Source organism: Heloderma suspectum, chromosome 5 (assembly GCF_057233095.1).
Source record: "Heloderma suspectum isolate Gila_16-S chromosome 5, 16-S_ref, whole genome shotgun sequence".
NCBI classification, from domain to species: Eukaryota; Metazoa; Chordata; class Lepidosauria; order Squamata; family Helodermatidae; genus Heloderma; species Heloderma suspectum.
This window is the reverse complement of record NC_139462.1, coordinates 187,930,432-187,945,392: the sequence shown is the minus strand read 5'-3', so window position 1 is coordinate 187,945,392 and position 14,961 is coordinate 187,930,432. Positions and strand designations below refer to the sequence as shown.

Sequence of the window (14,961 nt, the reverse complement as noted above, 5' to 3'; positions counted from 1 at the left end):
CCATAGAAACACCCCAAGGAGAGGCCAAAAATTTAGACGCCTGTGTTGATCCATATCAACAAATCAATTCTAGAAGTTTTCACCTCACCAGGAGCAGGTCTTTTGTAAAGCTAATGGGACTTAATTGCCCATTAAAGACCGAGTCTCCCCAGAATACTTTGCATTACAATAGGGAACAATATGTTGTTGCTGGGAAAATTAATTTCCCCCCAGATACTGTGAGGATTGCAGGTAAGCTCAGAGTGAAGTCGGGGGGGGGGGGGTGGCAGATGACATCAGCATCCCTGCTAATAAAAAAGTGCTGGCACTGCATCCAAGGCGCCTTGAATGCCTTGAAGTGGTGGCTCCCAAGGAAGCGGGCTCCGTGTGCCCCTTGCCTTACCTAGTGGGGAAAGGTGAGAGGCATGTGGAGTCTCTTTGGAGAGGGGCTCAGTGGAGGCCCCGTGAGCCAGTTGGGGAGGTTCCCCACTTCTGTCTGTCACGGGGGTGAAGTGGTGGCAGCAGATCTTCTCCAACTGCTGCCTTCACCACAAGCAGCAGTTTTTGAAGTAAAGAAAGAACCGCAGCAAGCATCCCTAAGTGCCTCCTTCCTTAGTCCACAAAAGAAACCTCATCATTTTGCTCCGCCCTGAAAATTCCTGGAAGCCCCACCCATCAGTGAATGGGGCGGCTGCTTCAGATAACTGCTATTCTATCCAGCCATCTACCCTATAAATGTACTTTGTTTTACCCTAAATAAATTATCTTGTCTGACATAGATATGTGGCCTTTATTCTGTATTAAACTCTTAAACACACCCCAGTAGAAAATGGGAAGCTACATCCTTACAAATACAGCTTGAACTAAGGCCTGGCATATGTTATTTTGCTGGCACAGAAGCTGCACCAGCAGCACTCCTTTCCTGTACAGTGGGGTAATGTGAGAAGCCAAGGGCTATGTCGAAGGGGCTTGTGCCATGGCTCCACCCCATGCCACTGTTCTCCCTGCAGTAATAATGGGTTCCTCCCATTCTCTGTTTATTTTAAAGGTAGCCCTGGGCTTCTCACATCACCCTGATAGCACAGGAAGGAGGGGCAATGCAGCAGCTCCCATGCTGCCAGAATAACACGAGCCCTGGGCCCATGTAATGCCAAAGACCTAGGGATGTGTTCATACTTACGTAACACATGGAGTCACCCCATCTCCTTGAGACACACACTGCTCTGTTTCTTCTAGCTCTGGACACTCGTTTTCACTGCCAACAGGAAACTGCTTAATGGTCCGTGTTCTTGTACGATTACCTTTAGGGGATGTCATATCAAAACATGTTTTGGAACATGGACTCCATTCAGACCATTCTGACACCTGGCATGCTTTAGCGATTACACAAGACTGGAACGTAATTGGCAACTTCTCTTGTTGACAAAAGCTGAAAAAGAGCATTAAAATACTCAGAGAATGCATTTGCTTATGAATTCCGAAGATTATTTTATATCCACTGCACCATAAAATGTGCATGCTTAGTAAAATACCTATATCTTCTGGGAAGTGTGGTTTGCTTTATGAAACAGATATCCCCATACTTCATCTTGTAATCTAAATTGGATAAAATTAGATGAGAAGACTCTGTTCATCTATCTAGAGTAAGAAGCTACTCACTTGCTAATCCTTTTGATGATGTAGTTTTGCTCCAGTAGGAAAGTTTATATTAAGTATCCTCTCAGTTAAATGACAGCAGTGAAGGAAGACTGAATGTACTCAGTGGTAACATTAAAATTGCCAAGTGATAAATCATAAAATTGAAACATTTATATCAATTAAAATATTTGAATATCTATGGTATGCCAATATATAACAAACATGCTGTGTCAGTTATATTTCATTTGAGTATTATCTTCTTTTTGTAAACCAGGTTGAAAGCTCCAGCATATAAATTTTACCTAAATTAGAGAGAGGGAGGGAGGAAGCGGGGAGAGAGGGAGGGAGGGAGAGAGAGAGAGAGAGAGGGAGAGGGAGAGGGAGAGGGGGGAGAGAATGTGTGTCTGTGTATCTTTGTGTGTGTGTATACAGTAACATGTTTTTAACTATATTTGGGGGCAATTCATTGCCTAATAGATATAAACAGTTTACAGTTCCATTGCACTGCTCTTTCATGTAGGCCAGCACTGATTAATAATCTGATTTAAAAATCCAGTTAATTAATTTGCTCATGGTATAAAATACATGTTACATGGCCAAGCAATTTCATCCCTCCTTAATCTCTCAACTAGCAGAGTTGAAGAATCTTCAGCCCATCCATTTCCAAAAGTGAATGTCTGAATAAGCATAAGATATCACCTTCTAAAGGAGGCTCCTATTCATCCCCAGTGGCTGGGGGGATGGGGGAGGAGGGAGGGGGGGAGAGAGAGAGAGAGAGAGAGAGAGAGAGAGAGAATGGGTGATAATGCTTACTGCCCCAACTCCAGTTCCCCCTATTGCTTCCCTGTGTCTATTTTAGACTGTTGGAACAGGGACTGTCATACTGATTCTTCATAACACACCTTATAAACAGATACATAAAATAGTAGTAGTATGTTGAATGGCCTATAGTGACTCTGACCTCATCCCCTGTCCTACCACTGATTGTCTGGAGTTAGGATTATGAGTGCGGATTGCAGTGGAGATCATTCCAGTGCAGTCCATGTCTGGAGTTTAAAAGGAGCCCCAGTCCAGGCAAGCTCTAGCATTTATTTTTTGCTTAGCACTTTCTTTCCTGAGGACTTTGGCTGGCTTCCAATTGATGGAGCTGGAAAGGAATTCTGCAAAGCCTCCTGACTGGCAAATAGCAAAGCCTAGGTTTTTGCTTTCCTCTCATTTTGTTTTTGCTTTCCTCTTATTTAAAATGATCCTTCTTACCTATACATGGATCAGCTGGTCAGATAATGGTCGTTGTTCCTTTCTCAGTGTCACAGTTGTGTCTTGGGTGCTGGGCAGAGACTATAATTCAGGGGAGAGTGGAGAGTGGGCTTCCTGCAAACCCTCGCTGGGGGCTCCTTCATGGAACTTGGGGTTTGGGCACAGAGGCCAGCCCACAACAAGGACTGCTTCTAGCCCCCCCCCCCCACACACACACACACACACCAGACTGTTAGCTATAGGCAGCAGAAGTGGGAACTTAGGAAGCTGGCTTATATTTGGTCCAGCTAGCTCAGTATTGTCAACTCTGAACAGCAGCAGCTCTCCAGGGTTTCAGGCCGGATTCTTTCCTACTACCTGGAGATGCCAGGGGTTGAACCTGGGGCCTTCTGCATGCAAAGCAGGGGCTCTGCCTCTGAGCTGCAGCCCCACCTCTGTGGCTATGTTAAGCTCCTCTTCTTCCCTGCATTACCCAATAAATGGGCTGGGTCGGTGTTCTCTGTCAGCCGTTTGGGCTGTCCACAACACTGCAGTATCCCTGCCCACTTTGGAAGCTGTAAGCCAGGGGTGGGCAACCTTTTTACTGTCACGGGCTGCATTCCCTCATGGGTAACGGCTGGGAGTCGCATGTCAGCAGTGGCTGGAGCTGAAACCAGCAGTGAATCGGGCGAGAGCCCAAAGTGGGTGGCTCACCCCCTTTTTCTTATTATTTTACTCTGGCCTTCCCGTGATATGATTGCTGCTGTTGCTGTTTTTGTTGCTGCTCTTATTGTTGTTTTTAATCGTGTCCTTACTGTTTTTATTGTGTTTTTATCATTCTCCATATCATACCGATGGTATGTGTTTTATTGTTGTACACCACCTTGGGAGGGCTTCTGCCCTGAAAGGCGGCCAATCAATATTTTAAATAAGTACATAATAAATAATTTTTTCTGCCACCCCCTTTTCTCCCTCCCTCCGTCCCTATGCAGCAGCCTGTCAGGGAAGAGTCAGATTGCTCTTGCCAGAGGTCTTAACTGAGTGCATGTAGAGGGCTTTTGAAATTAGCTGAGGGCTGCATGAAATTAGATTGAGGGCTGCAAGTTGCCCACCCCTGCTAAAAGCAAAAAGGGCATGGCCTGTTCCACCACCCCAGCTCCATATAACTTCCTGTGCTATCTCTCCCATTGCCTCTCCATTCCATGCACTATTATACTTCATTGTTGCACCTGTCACTAGAACCACACAAAACGTTAGCTATCAAACTCCATCCACTTCGCATGAGACAAAAAAATAAAGCTATTGCACCTGCAGAAACCAAGATGGAGGTGGTAGTAATAGAAATACATAATAGGCTCAGCACCATCTCCACCAACCGAACAGCACCACATGATTCTGTCTTTTTCACACAAACATATCCCATTGTTCAGGTTACCTCATGCAGTTAGGGCTGAAGAAATCACTCCTGATAAGCCTGTAATCTCATACATAAAGCTAGCTAAATGTGAGCCAAACAACAGATATTTATAGAACAGCCTTCTGGTGCCCCCAGATGTCTTGGATCACTTGCTACCAATTTTTTAAAAAAATTAAGGCTACAATCTTAATTGCTATCTGCTCAGATAACTTTTTGTTGTTGGGCAGTCTAAAAATAAACTTAAATAAAGATTGCCTCCATGCTCCTCCTGCTCTGCATGGAATACCCATCAGCCTCTGATTGCGCCCTTAATCTTTTATTTTTGTAAAGTATCCCAACTTGTAGCAATAAAGGCCAGGGATATATTAACTGTTGTGTCTTGTTCCATCATTTACTTTGATTTAAAGCAGATCACACGGACTGTTGGAGCTAACTGCAACTGGCCATTACAAACAATTTATTTCCATTCAAGGAGCAGCAGGAGAAGGCAAGATTTTCAAGACTCAAACCATAGAATCAGATTGCAATCAAAGCAGAACCTAATGGAGCTTCCTAAAGAAATGTGTGATGTTATTGTTGTTGTGTTGTTGTTGTTCAGTCGTTCAGTCGTGTCCGACTCTTCGTGACCCCATGGACCATAGCACGCCAGGCCTTCCTGTCCTGCGCTCTCTCCCGAAGCGTGCTCAAGTTCATATTCATTGCATCCGGAAATGGCAACCCACTCCAGTATTCTTGCCAAGAAAACCCCATGGAACGTGTGATGTTATACAGTTCTTTAAACAAGACTAATGCTGCAATCCTATCCTTGGGTTATGCAATCCAGGATGAGGATGGTATTACAGGTGTAAGTAGACCTCAGGAGTGCAGAATCTATTTTGCTTTTTCATAGAACACCAAGAGCCACCCACCAGAGCTTGGTGCAAAAAGACACACACTTAGAATTTAAAAATCCTGAATCTAGGAATTTGGGGGGGAATACCAGAACTAAATGGACTCTTACTCCTTCCAAACAAAAATCCACTCCTGATTACCTCAAGCTTTCTTCATTTCAGCAGTATAATACTGGGAGGGGTGCATTTTGTTGTTGCTATTGTTAAACATTGTGGGCTCAGAAATCCTTTGCAATCTACCGCAAATCACCTACCGATCTACCGGCAGACCCTGATCTACTTCTTATCCACTCTTGTGGTATTGCAACTAAATCCCCCACACAAGGGCAACTCCAAGTCACAAAGACACAGTGACGCTATATAGGCATATTGTTGTTACACTGTCACAATATTTATAATATTTGTCATGACCCTGGGTTCAGATTCCCCATCTTCAAGGAATGAGGCCATGGATTCTGAGGAGGTGAGGGATTGGGGGAGGGAATTCCCCTCAGCACTGCCCTCAGATCCTACTTCCCCCACAGTCCCAGTGCATGAGGAGCCCACATTGCTGCCATCTCCTTGGCCTGAGGCAGTCCTGCTGCCATCCTCGGAGTCCCAAAGCCTCCAGCCTGGAAACCTCAGTGGAGTCATCGTCTCCCCAATGCCGCCAGAGTTAAGAGCTGCCAGAACAACTAAAGCCTTTGAACTACAAGAGGCTTCTCCCAGTGGAGGCAGCCACCCAGACTGAGATGCAGCCCTATTTAAGTCTCATTCTTGAAGGGCAGCCTGCTGCTGAAGCAATATTTAAGTCTACATGTGAGTCTCCTGTCTAAGCTCTATCTGGAGCTGTCCAGGGCACTAACCCATCAGGAGCTCCTGGATTATGGTAAATAAATACAGTGGATAATAAATCAATCTGTATGTGGCTGCCCCATGTTGTGAATAACCAGACTTCAGGTGGCAGTCTTCTCTGGATTGACTTTGCTCACCAGCGATGGCTGGTGGATTCTTCTGGGCAGCAAGGACAATGAAGGGCTTCCTGAGCTTTGCTCAAGCAACAAGCCCTTCCTGAGATCTGGTATGGTCTTGTATCCTTGGTTATTCTTTGGTCCTGACTTCTAAGTTTGCTCCTTGATCCTGCCTCTGGTCCTGATTACCAGCTTGTCACACAGCTCATGGTTTACAGCTCTGGCTCACCTCATACAGCTGCCCATGGCCCAGCCCTGACATACCTTGACCTAAACCCTTGCCTTACTTTGCCTTGAACCTGAACTCCTGCCTTAAATTGGGACTCCTGCTGGAACCCCTGTCTGGGCAGGACCCCCCTCTGGCTGGAACCACCACCAGGAATTGAATGATATCAGGTAGTGCTACTCTACAATATCTATTATGGTCTGGAAGGGAAAGGGGCAGAGGCATGCTGTGGAGGATTGGCTGGCTTAATTGGTATCCTCTCCTCTCCTCTCCCAAGATTGGTCCTTCTTCCCCAGCCAGGGTAATGTTATGATAGCAAAACAGCCACCATTGGTATATTCCCATAGGAGTGAGGTGAGAGTACCAGGAAGAGCTATGGGAGCACAATCACCATTGCTGATGAACGTCAAGAACTCTACCCTACCTAGGGGTACTGCTCCCCAAACAACCATCTCTGACATATTGTTTCTTGTGGAATAAGAGCCAGGAGGCATGCAGTGGATCAAGATTAGAGTTGTTTGCCACCTTCCCCAATGGGTGGGTCAATATTGTTCTGACAGCAAGATGTTCTTCCTAGCAGACATCAGAGGGAATATTAAATGAGTATACACCAAATGGGAGAATGGGGAGCTGACCTGACACTTGCAGAACTTCAATTAACTTTATTCAACAACTCCTAAACAGCCCCTCCTCATAGGGACTATCTGTTACAGCTGTGACTTGTTACACATCACTATCCTTATGTTTCTCTTGCCTCTCCACAGGCAAGTGGCCAGCCTTTCAACATGCACAGGGGCAAGAAAAGTCCCACCCTTGTGTGCCCTGCAGGCTACCAGAAAGGCCTCCAGCAGCAGCAGCGATGACTAGTGAGGAAGTTAAAAGGAGAAGAGGTGGATAACAAGGTCTCATTGCAAAATTAACAGCAGATACTGGCAGTCAGATGAAGGAACAGAGAGAAACATGGCTGGGCAAAATGAAAGGCATCCTGGGGCCCAGTTAAAGCAAGCAGCTATCTGAGTGAGCACATTAGTTATTTCACTACTCACTGACTGCCTACAATAGTATGCTGTTTCAGATAGGTGAACCCGTCACTTCTCCATGGCCAGGAATTGAACCTGGTGCCTTGTATATCATGAACCTGTGTTGTTACACAGAGTTACTGTTCCACACTGGTTCCATCCCTACTAGGCTATATAGCTGGGATCATAAAATTTGGGGGCCAAGGTGGGAGGTATGTCATGGTTTGGGCTCCTGGGAGATTACAAAGCTAATGACTACATATCATTAGCTTGTGTCTGCTCCTGTCACTGTGGAATGCTAGACCAGGGGTGGGCAGAAAGTAGATCTCCAGATGTTTTGGGGTTCAACTCCCAGCATTCCTAACCATTGGTCATGCTGGTAGAGACTTCTAGGAGTTGAAGTCCAAAACATCTGTAGATCTACCTTCTGCCCACCCCTGCACTAGACCACCTTTGTTTCTGAAAGTGTAGATCACCTTTCAGGTATAGGATGACTGCTATGCTTTATTCAGGATCTAATTTTCTAAGGTGCCTTTTTATTTAGTTATTTATTACATTTAGATAACTACATGTTGAAACTTTTATTTATAAAAGATAAATTTTATTTAGTTATCCATCTCTTCCTCCAATGAACTCTGGGTGTGTTTTCCCCATTTTACCATGTAAAATGGGTTGAGCCAAGAGAGAGTGACTGGTCCAAAGTCATCTAAAAAAATTTGTGATTGAGAGGGAATCTGAACTGGATCTAGCACTGTAGTCACAATACCACATTGCTTGGTTTGACCAGAAGTGCCTTTGAGGAGCAATCAAGACTTAACAGAACACAAAAGCATTGCTGTACGATTTCCTCTGTCCACCAAGGAATAATAATTCTGAAACAATATTTTCTTTACACTTTTCCAATAATGTTAAGAGCAAATTAGGTAAGTTCAGTATGCAAGCTCAGGTCAATAGAAAAAAATAACTGAGACAGCATTTTTATGAATACCAATAGTAATCAGTAGGCTCTGGTGTAAATAATTTTGAACCTATCTTAGTACACCCCTTCATGGATCACTGCCTTGTTGTGGCGAAGGGGCTTGCGTAACTCAGTGAAGCCATAAGCTATGCCATGCAGGGCCACCCAAGACGGACAGGTCATGGCAGAGAGTTCTGACAAAATGTGGTCCACTGGAGAAGGAAATGGCAACCCACTCCAGGATTCTTGCCAAGAAAACCCCATGGAACGTATCACAAGGCTAAAAGAGATGACGCCGGAAGATGAGCCCCTCAGGTCGGAAGGTGTCCAATATACTACTGGGGAAGAGCAGAGGGTATTTCCAAGTAGCGCCAGAAAGAGTGAAGCGGCTGGGCCAAACCCGAAAGGACACTCAGCTGTGGATGTGTCTGGTGGTGAAAAGAAAATCTGATGCTGTAAAGAACAATATTGTTTAGGAACCTGGAATGTCAGATCAATGAATCAAGGTAAGCTGGAGGTGGTCAAACATGAGATGGCAAGATTGAACATTGACATCTTGGGAATCAGCCAACTAAAATGGACAGGCATGGGTGAATTTAATTCAGGTGACCATCATATCTACTACTGTGGGCAAGAATCCCTTAGAAGAAATGGAGTAGCACTCATAGTCAACAAAAGGGTGGGAAAAGCAGTACTGGGGTACAATCTTAAAAACGATAGAATGATCTCAGTACGAATCCAAGGCAAACCATTCAACATCACAGTAATTCAAGTCTATGCCCCAACCACTGATGCCAAAGAAGCTGAGGTGGATCGGTTCTATGAAGACCTACAACACCTTCTAGAACTAACACCAAAAAAAGATGTCCTCTTCATCATAGGGGATTGGAATGCTAAAGTAGGAAGTCAAGAAATCACCGGGATAACAGGCAGGCATGGCCTTGGTGTACAAAATGAAGAAGGACAAAAGCTAATAGAGTTTTGCCAAGAGAATACGCTGATCATAGCAAACACTCTTTTCCAACAGCACAAGACGCGACTCTACACATGGACATCACCAGATGGTCAATATCGAAATCAGATTGATTATGTCCTTTGCAGCCAAAGATGGAGAAACTCTATACAGTCAGTAAAAACAAGACCTGGAGCTGACTGTGGCTCAGATCATGAGCTTCTTGTTGCAAAATTTCGGCTTAAATGGAAGAACATAGGGAAAACCACTAAACCATTCAGGTATGACCTCAATCATATCCCTTATGAATATACAGTGGAGGTAAGGAATAGATTTAAGGGATTAGACCTGATAGACAGAGTGCCTGAGGAACTATGGACAGAGGTCCGTAACATTGTTCAGGAGGCAGCAACGGAATCCATCCCAAAGAAAAAGAAGTGCAAGAAAGCCAAGTGGCTGTCTGATGAGGCTTTACAAGTCGCTGAGGAAAGAAGGGAAGCAAAAAGCAAGGGAGAAAGGGGGAGATATATCCAACTGAATGCAGAGTTCCAGAGAATAGCAAGGAGAGACAAGAAGGCCTTCTTAAATGAACAATCCAAAGAAATCGAGGAAAACAACAGAATGGGAAAGACTAGAGATCTCTTCAAGAAAATTGGAGATCTCAAGGGAACGTTTTGTGCAAAGATGGGCATGATAAAGGACAAAGAAGGCAGGGACCTAACAGAAACAGATGAGATTAAGAAGAGGTGGAAAGAATACACAGAAGAACTATACAGGAAAGATCTGAATGTCCCTGATAGCCAGGAGAGTACGGTCACTGAACTTGAGCCGGACATCCTCGAGAGTGAAGTCAAGTGGGCCTTAGGAAGCATTAGTAACAACAAAGCTAGCAGAGATGACAGTATTCCAGCTGAGCTATTTAAAATCCTAAAAGATGATGCTGTTAAAGTGCTGCATTCAATATGCCAACAAATTTGGAACACTCAGCAATGGCCGCAAGACTGGAAAAGGTCAGTTTACATTCCAATTCCAAAGAAGGGCAACGCCAAAGAGTGTTCAAACTACCGCACAATTGCGCTCATTTCACATGCCAGCAAGGTGATGCTCAAAATCCTACAAGCTAGGTTTCAGCAATATGCGAACCGAGAACTACCGGAAGTACAAGCTGGGTTTCGAAGAGGCAGAGGAACTAGAGATCAAATCGCCAACTTTCGCTGCATCATGGAGAAAGCAAGAGAATTCCAGAAAAACGTCTATTTCTGCTTCATTGACTACGCTAAAGCCTTTGATTGTGTGGATCACAACAAACTGTGGCAAATTCTGAAAGTGATGGGAATACCAGACCACCTTACCTGTCTCCTGAGAAACCTGTACGAGGGTCAAGAAGCAACAGTAAGAACCAGACATGGAACAACCGATTGGTTCAAAATTGGGAAAGGAGTACGACAAGGCTGTATATTGTCACCCTGCTTATTTAACTTATATGCAGAGTACATCATAAGAAACGCCGGGTTGGATGAATCACAGGTCGGAATTAAGATTGCTGGGAGAATTATCAACAACCTCCGATATGCAGACGATACCACCCTAATGGCAGAAAGCAAAGAGGATCTAAAGAGCCTCTTGTTGAGGGTGAAAGAGGAGAGTGCAAAAGCTGGTTTGAAACTCAACATTAACAAAACTAAGATCATGGCATCTGGCCCCATCACTTCCTGGCATATAGAAGGGGAAGAAATGGAAGCAGTGACAGATTTTACTTTCCTGGGCTCCAAGATCACCGCAGATGGTGACTGTAGCCATGAAATTAAAAGAGGCTTGCTCCTTGGGAGGAAAGCTATGGCAAACCTAGACAGCATAGTAAGAAGCAGAGACATCACCTTGCCGACAAATGTCCGTCTAATCAAAGCTAAGGTTTTCCCAGTAGTAATGTATGGCTGTGAGAGCTGGACTATAAGGAAGGCTGAGCAACGAAGAATTGATGCTTTCGAACTGTGGTGCTGGAGAAGACTCTTACGAGTCCCCTGGACTGCAAGGAGGTCAAATCAGTCCATCCTCAAGGAAATCAACCCCGAGTGCTCATTGGAAGGACAGATACTGAAGCTGAAGCTCAAATATTTTGGCCACCTAATGCAAAGAGAAAACTCTCTGGAAAAGACCCTGATGCTGGGAAAGACTGAAGGCAAAAGGAGAAGGGGATGGCAGAGGATGAGATGGCTAGATATTATCACCGATGCAATGAATATGAACTTGAGCACACTCCGGGAGAGAGCGGAGGACAGGAAGGCCTGGCGTGCTATGGTCCATGGGTTCACGAAGAGTCGGACACGACTGAACGACTGAACAACAACAACAATCTTAGTACAAAAGAAAATAGCCAACTGCAATATTATAAGTTTGTTCACGAAGTATCATTTCAACATTGGATATTTTACTTCCTGGTTATCATACACTCGTATGTTCACAAACTTTGTCACCGACACACTATCAAGCTTCTCCTCCACAGATGATTGTAATGGACCCCAAAGTAGACATAAAAATAATTGTGACACGTGATTTAAATACACTCTGACTTGGACTTCACAGACTGGCAACAAAGTAGAAGTTCAGAAGAACTAAAACATTAGAATTGAAAACCAGTAAATATTTTACTGGTCTGACCAGTAAAACTGTGTTGAACATAGGAAGCTGCGTTATACCAGGTCAGTCTATTTATTCATATAGCCCAGTATTGTCTCCTCTGACTGGCAGTGGTTCTCTGGGGTCTCCAGCAAAGGTCTTTCCATCACTTGCTACCTTGTGCTCCTAAGTGAAGATGTCAGGGACCTCTGAGCATAGGACTTAGACTGATCTGTAAGTTAACCAGTATTGGGCTCTCACAGTCAGTAAATGCTAGATCATGCCAGACTCCACCCATGAACTGCCAGTTTTTGCATGGCATTGCTATGACCTGACAAGTTCTGTCAGGCTCTGCCTATGACATGCTGGGTTCCACCCTGGTACCACCCTGACCTGCCAAATTATTCTGTCCCTCACTCGACAGTTTCATTCAGACTCTACCCTGACCTGTTAGATTCTGGTTGCCCGTTCCCTCTGCCCCTGCCCATGGGACTATTATTCAGATATCAAAAGCTGGCAACCCTATGAAGTTAGGGTTATTCCTAGATTCCAAGGCTAATGTTAACTGGTGAACTGCACAATCTAGTAGTACTGCGGAGCCAAAATGTCCCCCCCCACCCCGCTCTGCCTCCCATTTCACCATCCTGTTCGCTGGCTCCAAAGTTGGGGGATATTGGGGGGGGGAGGAAATTTGTCTCACTTACCATCATCAATGTTTACAATCCCCACTGCTGTCTGGCACCATTTCCTCAATATTTCCTACCCAGAATATTCCAAAATGTGGGCAGCAGCTCCAAAGCTGGATTACTACAAGGCATTATACATGGGGAAGCCTTTGAGAACAGTTCGAAAACTTGAGCTGGTCCAAAACAGGGCAGTGAAGCTGTTAATGGGGAATAGCCAACGTGATCATATTCGGCCAGTACTTTTCCATCTGCACTGGCTGCCAGTTCAAAGTGCTAGCATTAACGTTCAAAGTCCTAAATGGCTTGGGGCCAGGTTATCTGAGGAACTGTACCTGCCCAGACCCTAAGATCTTCAGTGGTCCTTCTACAGGAGCCTCTGCCAAAGGAAGTGAGGCAGGTGGCTACCAAGAAGAGGTCTTTTTCTGCTCTGGCACCTCGGTTGTGGAATGAGCTTCCCAGAGAGGCTCACTTGGCACCTACATTGCGCTTTTTCCGGCGCCAGGCAAAGACCTTTTAATTTTCCCAGGCATTTTAGTTTTTCAGCTCCGTCGTTTTAAAATCTGTTGTTGTATTTTAAATCTCTGCATTGCTGCTAGGTTTTATTTTGGTTTGTACTTTTCTACTATAGTTTTAGACTTTTATATATTATTTATTTTGTGGTTTTAACTGTTGTGAACCACCCACAGAGCTTCAGCTATTGGGCGGTATAGAAATGTAGTAAAGGAAGAAAGAAAAGTGAGTGGCAGAGCATGATTTTGTGAACATTTTTGCCTCCCCCAGGTCTAAAATGTTATCAAACAAACTTTTGGTTCAGCTCCATTGGTAAATATCACTGCACCCTTTTCCTTCAAATTATGCATGACGCTAACAGTGAATTCAAAGAACTACCTATACATCAGTGCTTGGTAGAGGAAAGGAGATGGTATACACAGGAATGCATAGTATGAGGCATAGTGGTACTTCATGTAGTGCTCACTGCTAAGTGCTAACTTCCTAAATTGGCTCTAGATTCCTTACCAAGAGGTAAAATGCATATATATGAGTTTCCAGCCTGCTTTTAATGGCGGATACAGCTTTTTATTTTAAATCTGAAAACCATGGGATGATTGTGGATGATGACAATGGACCAGGGAGCAATCACTGTCCGTGGCGAGTGTCTAATTACACTTTAAGGTAAAATGCTGCAAATATATAATAGAGAGTGGCCCAAAAGTAGGTATATAGTATAGTTTATATTGTAGACGGATAGCCAAAGTATGACCCTCTAAAATGAAATGACTCCCAAAACCTACAATGCTTAGTTAGTTCAAAAGGTCCACATTAATCGAACTATGCTTTTCCACAAAATATTTAATGAAGGTGTTGACATGTTTAATGGGAAAACATGTTCTGCAAATCTAAACTATTTAATCCAGAGTTGATCGATACACATGTCTGCATGTTGGAAAACATAGGTATACACGCAGAAGGATTAAAGGCACCAACTATTGGCAGCATGCCAGAAAAGGAAAGTCTGTCGTAATATAATTTCCCAGTATGTGGGGTGCTTTTTGATGGACAAACAGTATTAGAAACTACACTGTGTGAGGTATAGACATCCTATATAAGGTGGAAGAAAAAAGGGGGCATCACCAACAAGTAGAAGAAACTGGAGAAGAAATGACCTCAAAAGATGCTAAGAAAGAGTTTATCAGATTAAGGTGCTGAACCTTGATGTCTTTAGTGATGGCCACAGTTGCCCAACTCTTTTTGAAGGTAGCTGTCATTCAATCAGGCATCCCTTTTGTTCTGACAAGGAGGGGTTTTAAAATACAACTGAAACATGTTAGGCTTTAGCAGCTTGCTTCAAAAAACCTGGGTTTTAGCCAGCATCAGACCAATCTCTGCACCAAATATATTAATCACGCACAGTTTTGTCTTTAGAGACAATGTTTAGTAGGAAAAATAAAATTTGTCAAGTTCACCGTACGCAACCTCATATGATAGCGTTGCTCTAGGACTGGGTTCTTGCGTTACTCTGGCAATGTGGGAGCTGCAGGAACACTGCTTCTTCCCATGATGAGAAGCCCAGGTCCATGTGGAACGAGTCCACACTATAGCTCCTACACCAATGTTAACCCGGTATCCTCGGTTTTACTGCTACTGAATAGAGGAACTGCAATCTGGGCTCTTTACACATGGAGAGGTATTCCAGCTGGGGTGTTGGGGTAAGGCCAAGTACTAGGCCTTAAACAGGACTTCACTTTGTATAGTGCTCCCCTGCCATTAGGGATGTACAGATTTTGTTAAATCCGCTCTGTCTGTGTTTCGTGGATTGTCAGACATCTTTTGTTCCATCATCCATGGAATTGCATTTTTTTAGGGATGAACAGGAATTTCATTCCACTTGTGCAA

At 44.2% G+C, this 14,961-nt stretch overlaps 1 protein-coding gene across 1 annotated transcript in view; it reads right to left on the bottom strand.

Annotated features, from left to right (window-relative positions):
* THSD7A (thrombospondin type 1 domain containing 7A) overlaps positions 1-14,961 on the bottom strand; it is a 414,592-nt gene that overhangs the window by 163,899 nt on the left and 235,732 nt on the right. Inside the window, exon 4 of the mRNA XM_084858685.1 lies at positions 1,160-1,408. Within this exon, the coding sequence (XP_084714811.1) occupies positions 1,160-1,408 (249 nt within the window). The remainder of the gene's footprint in view (positions 1-1,159; positions 1,409-14,961) is intronic.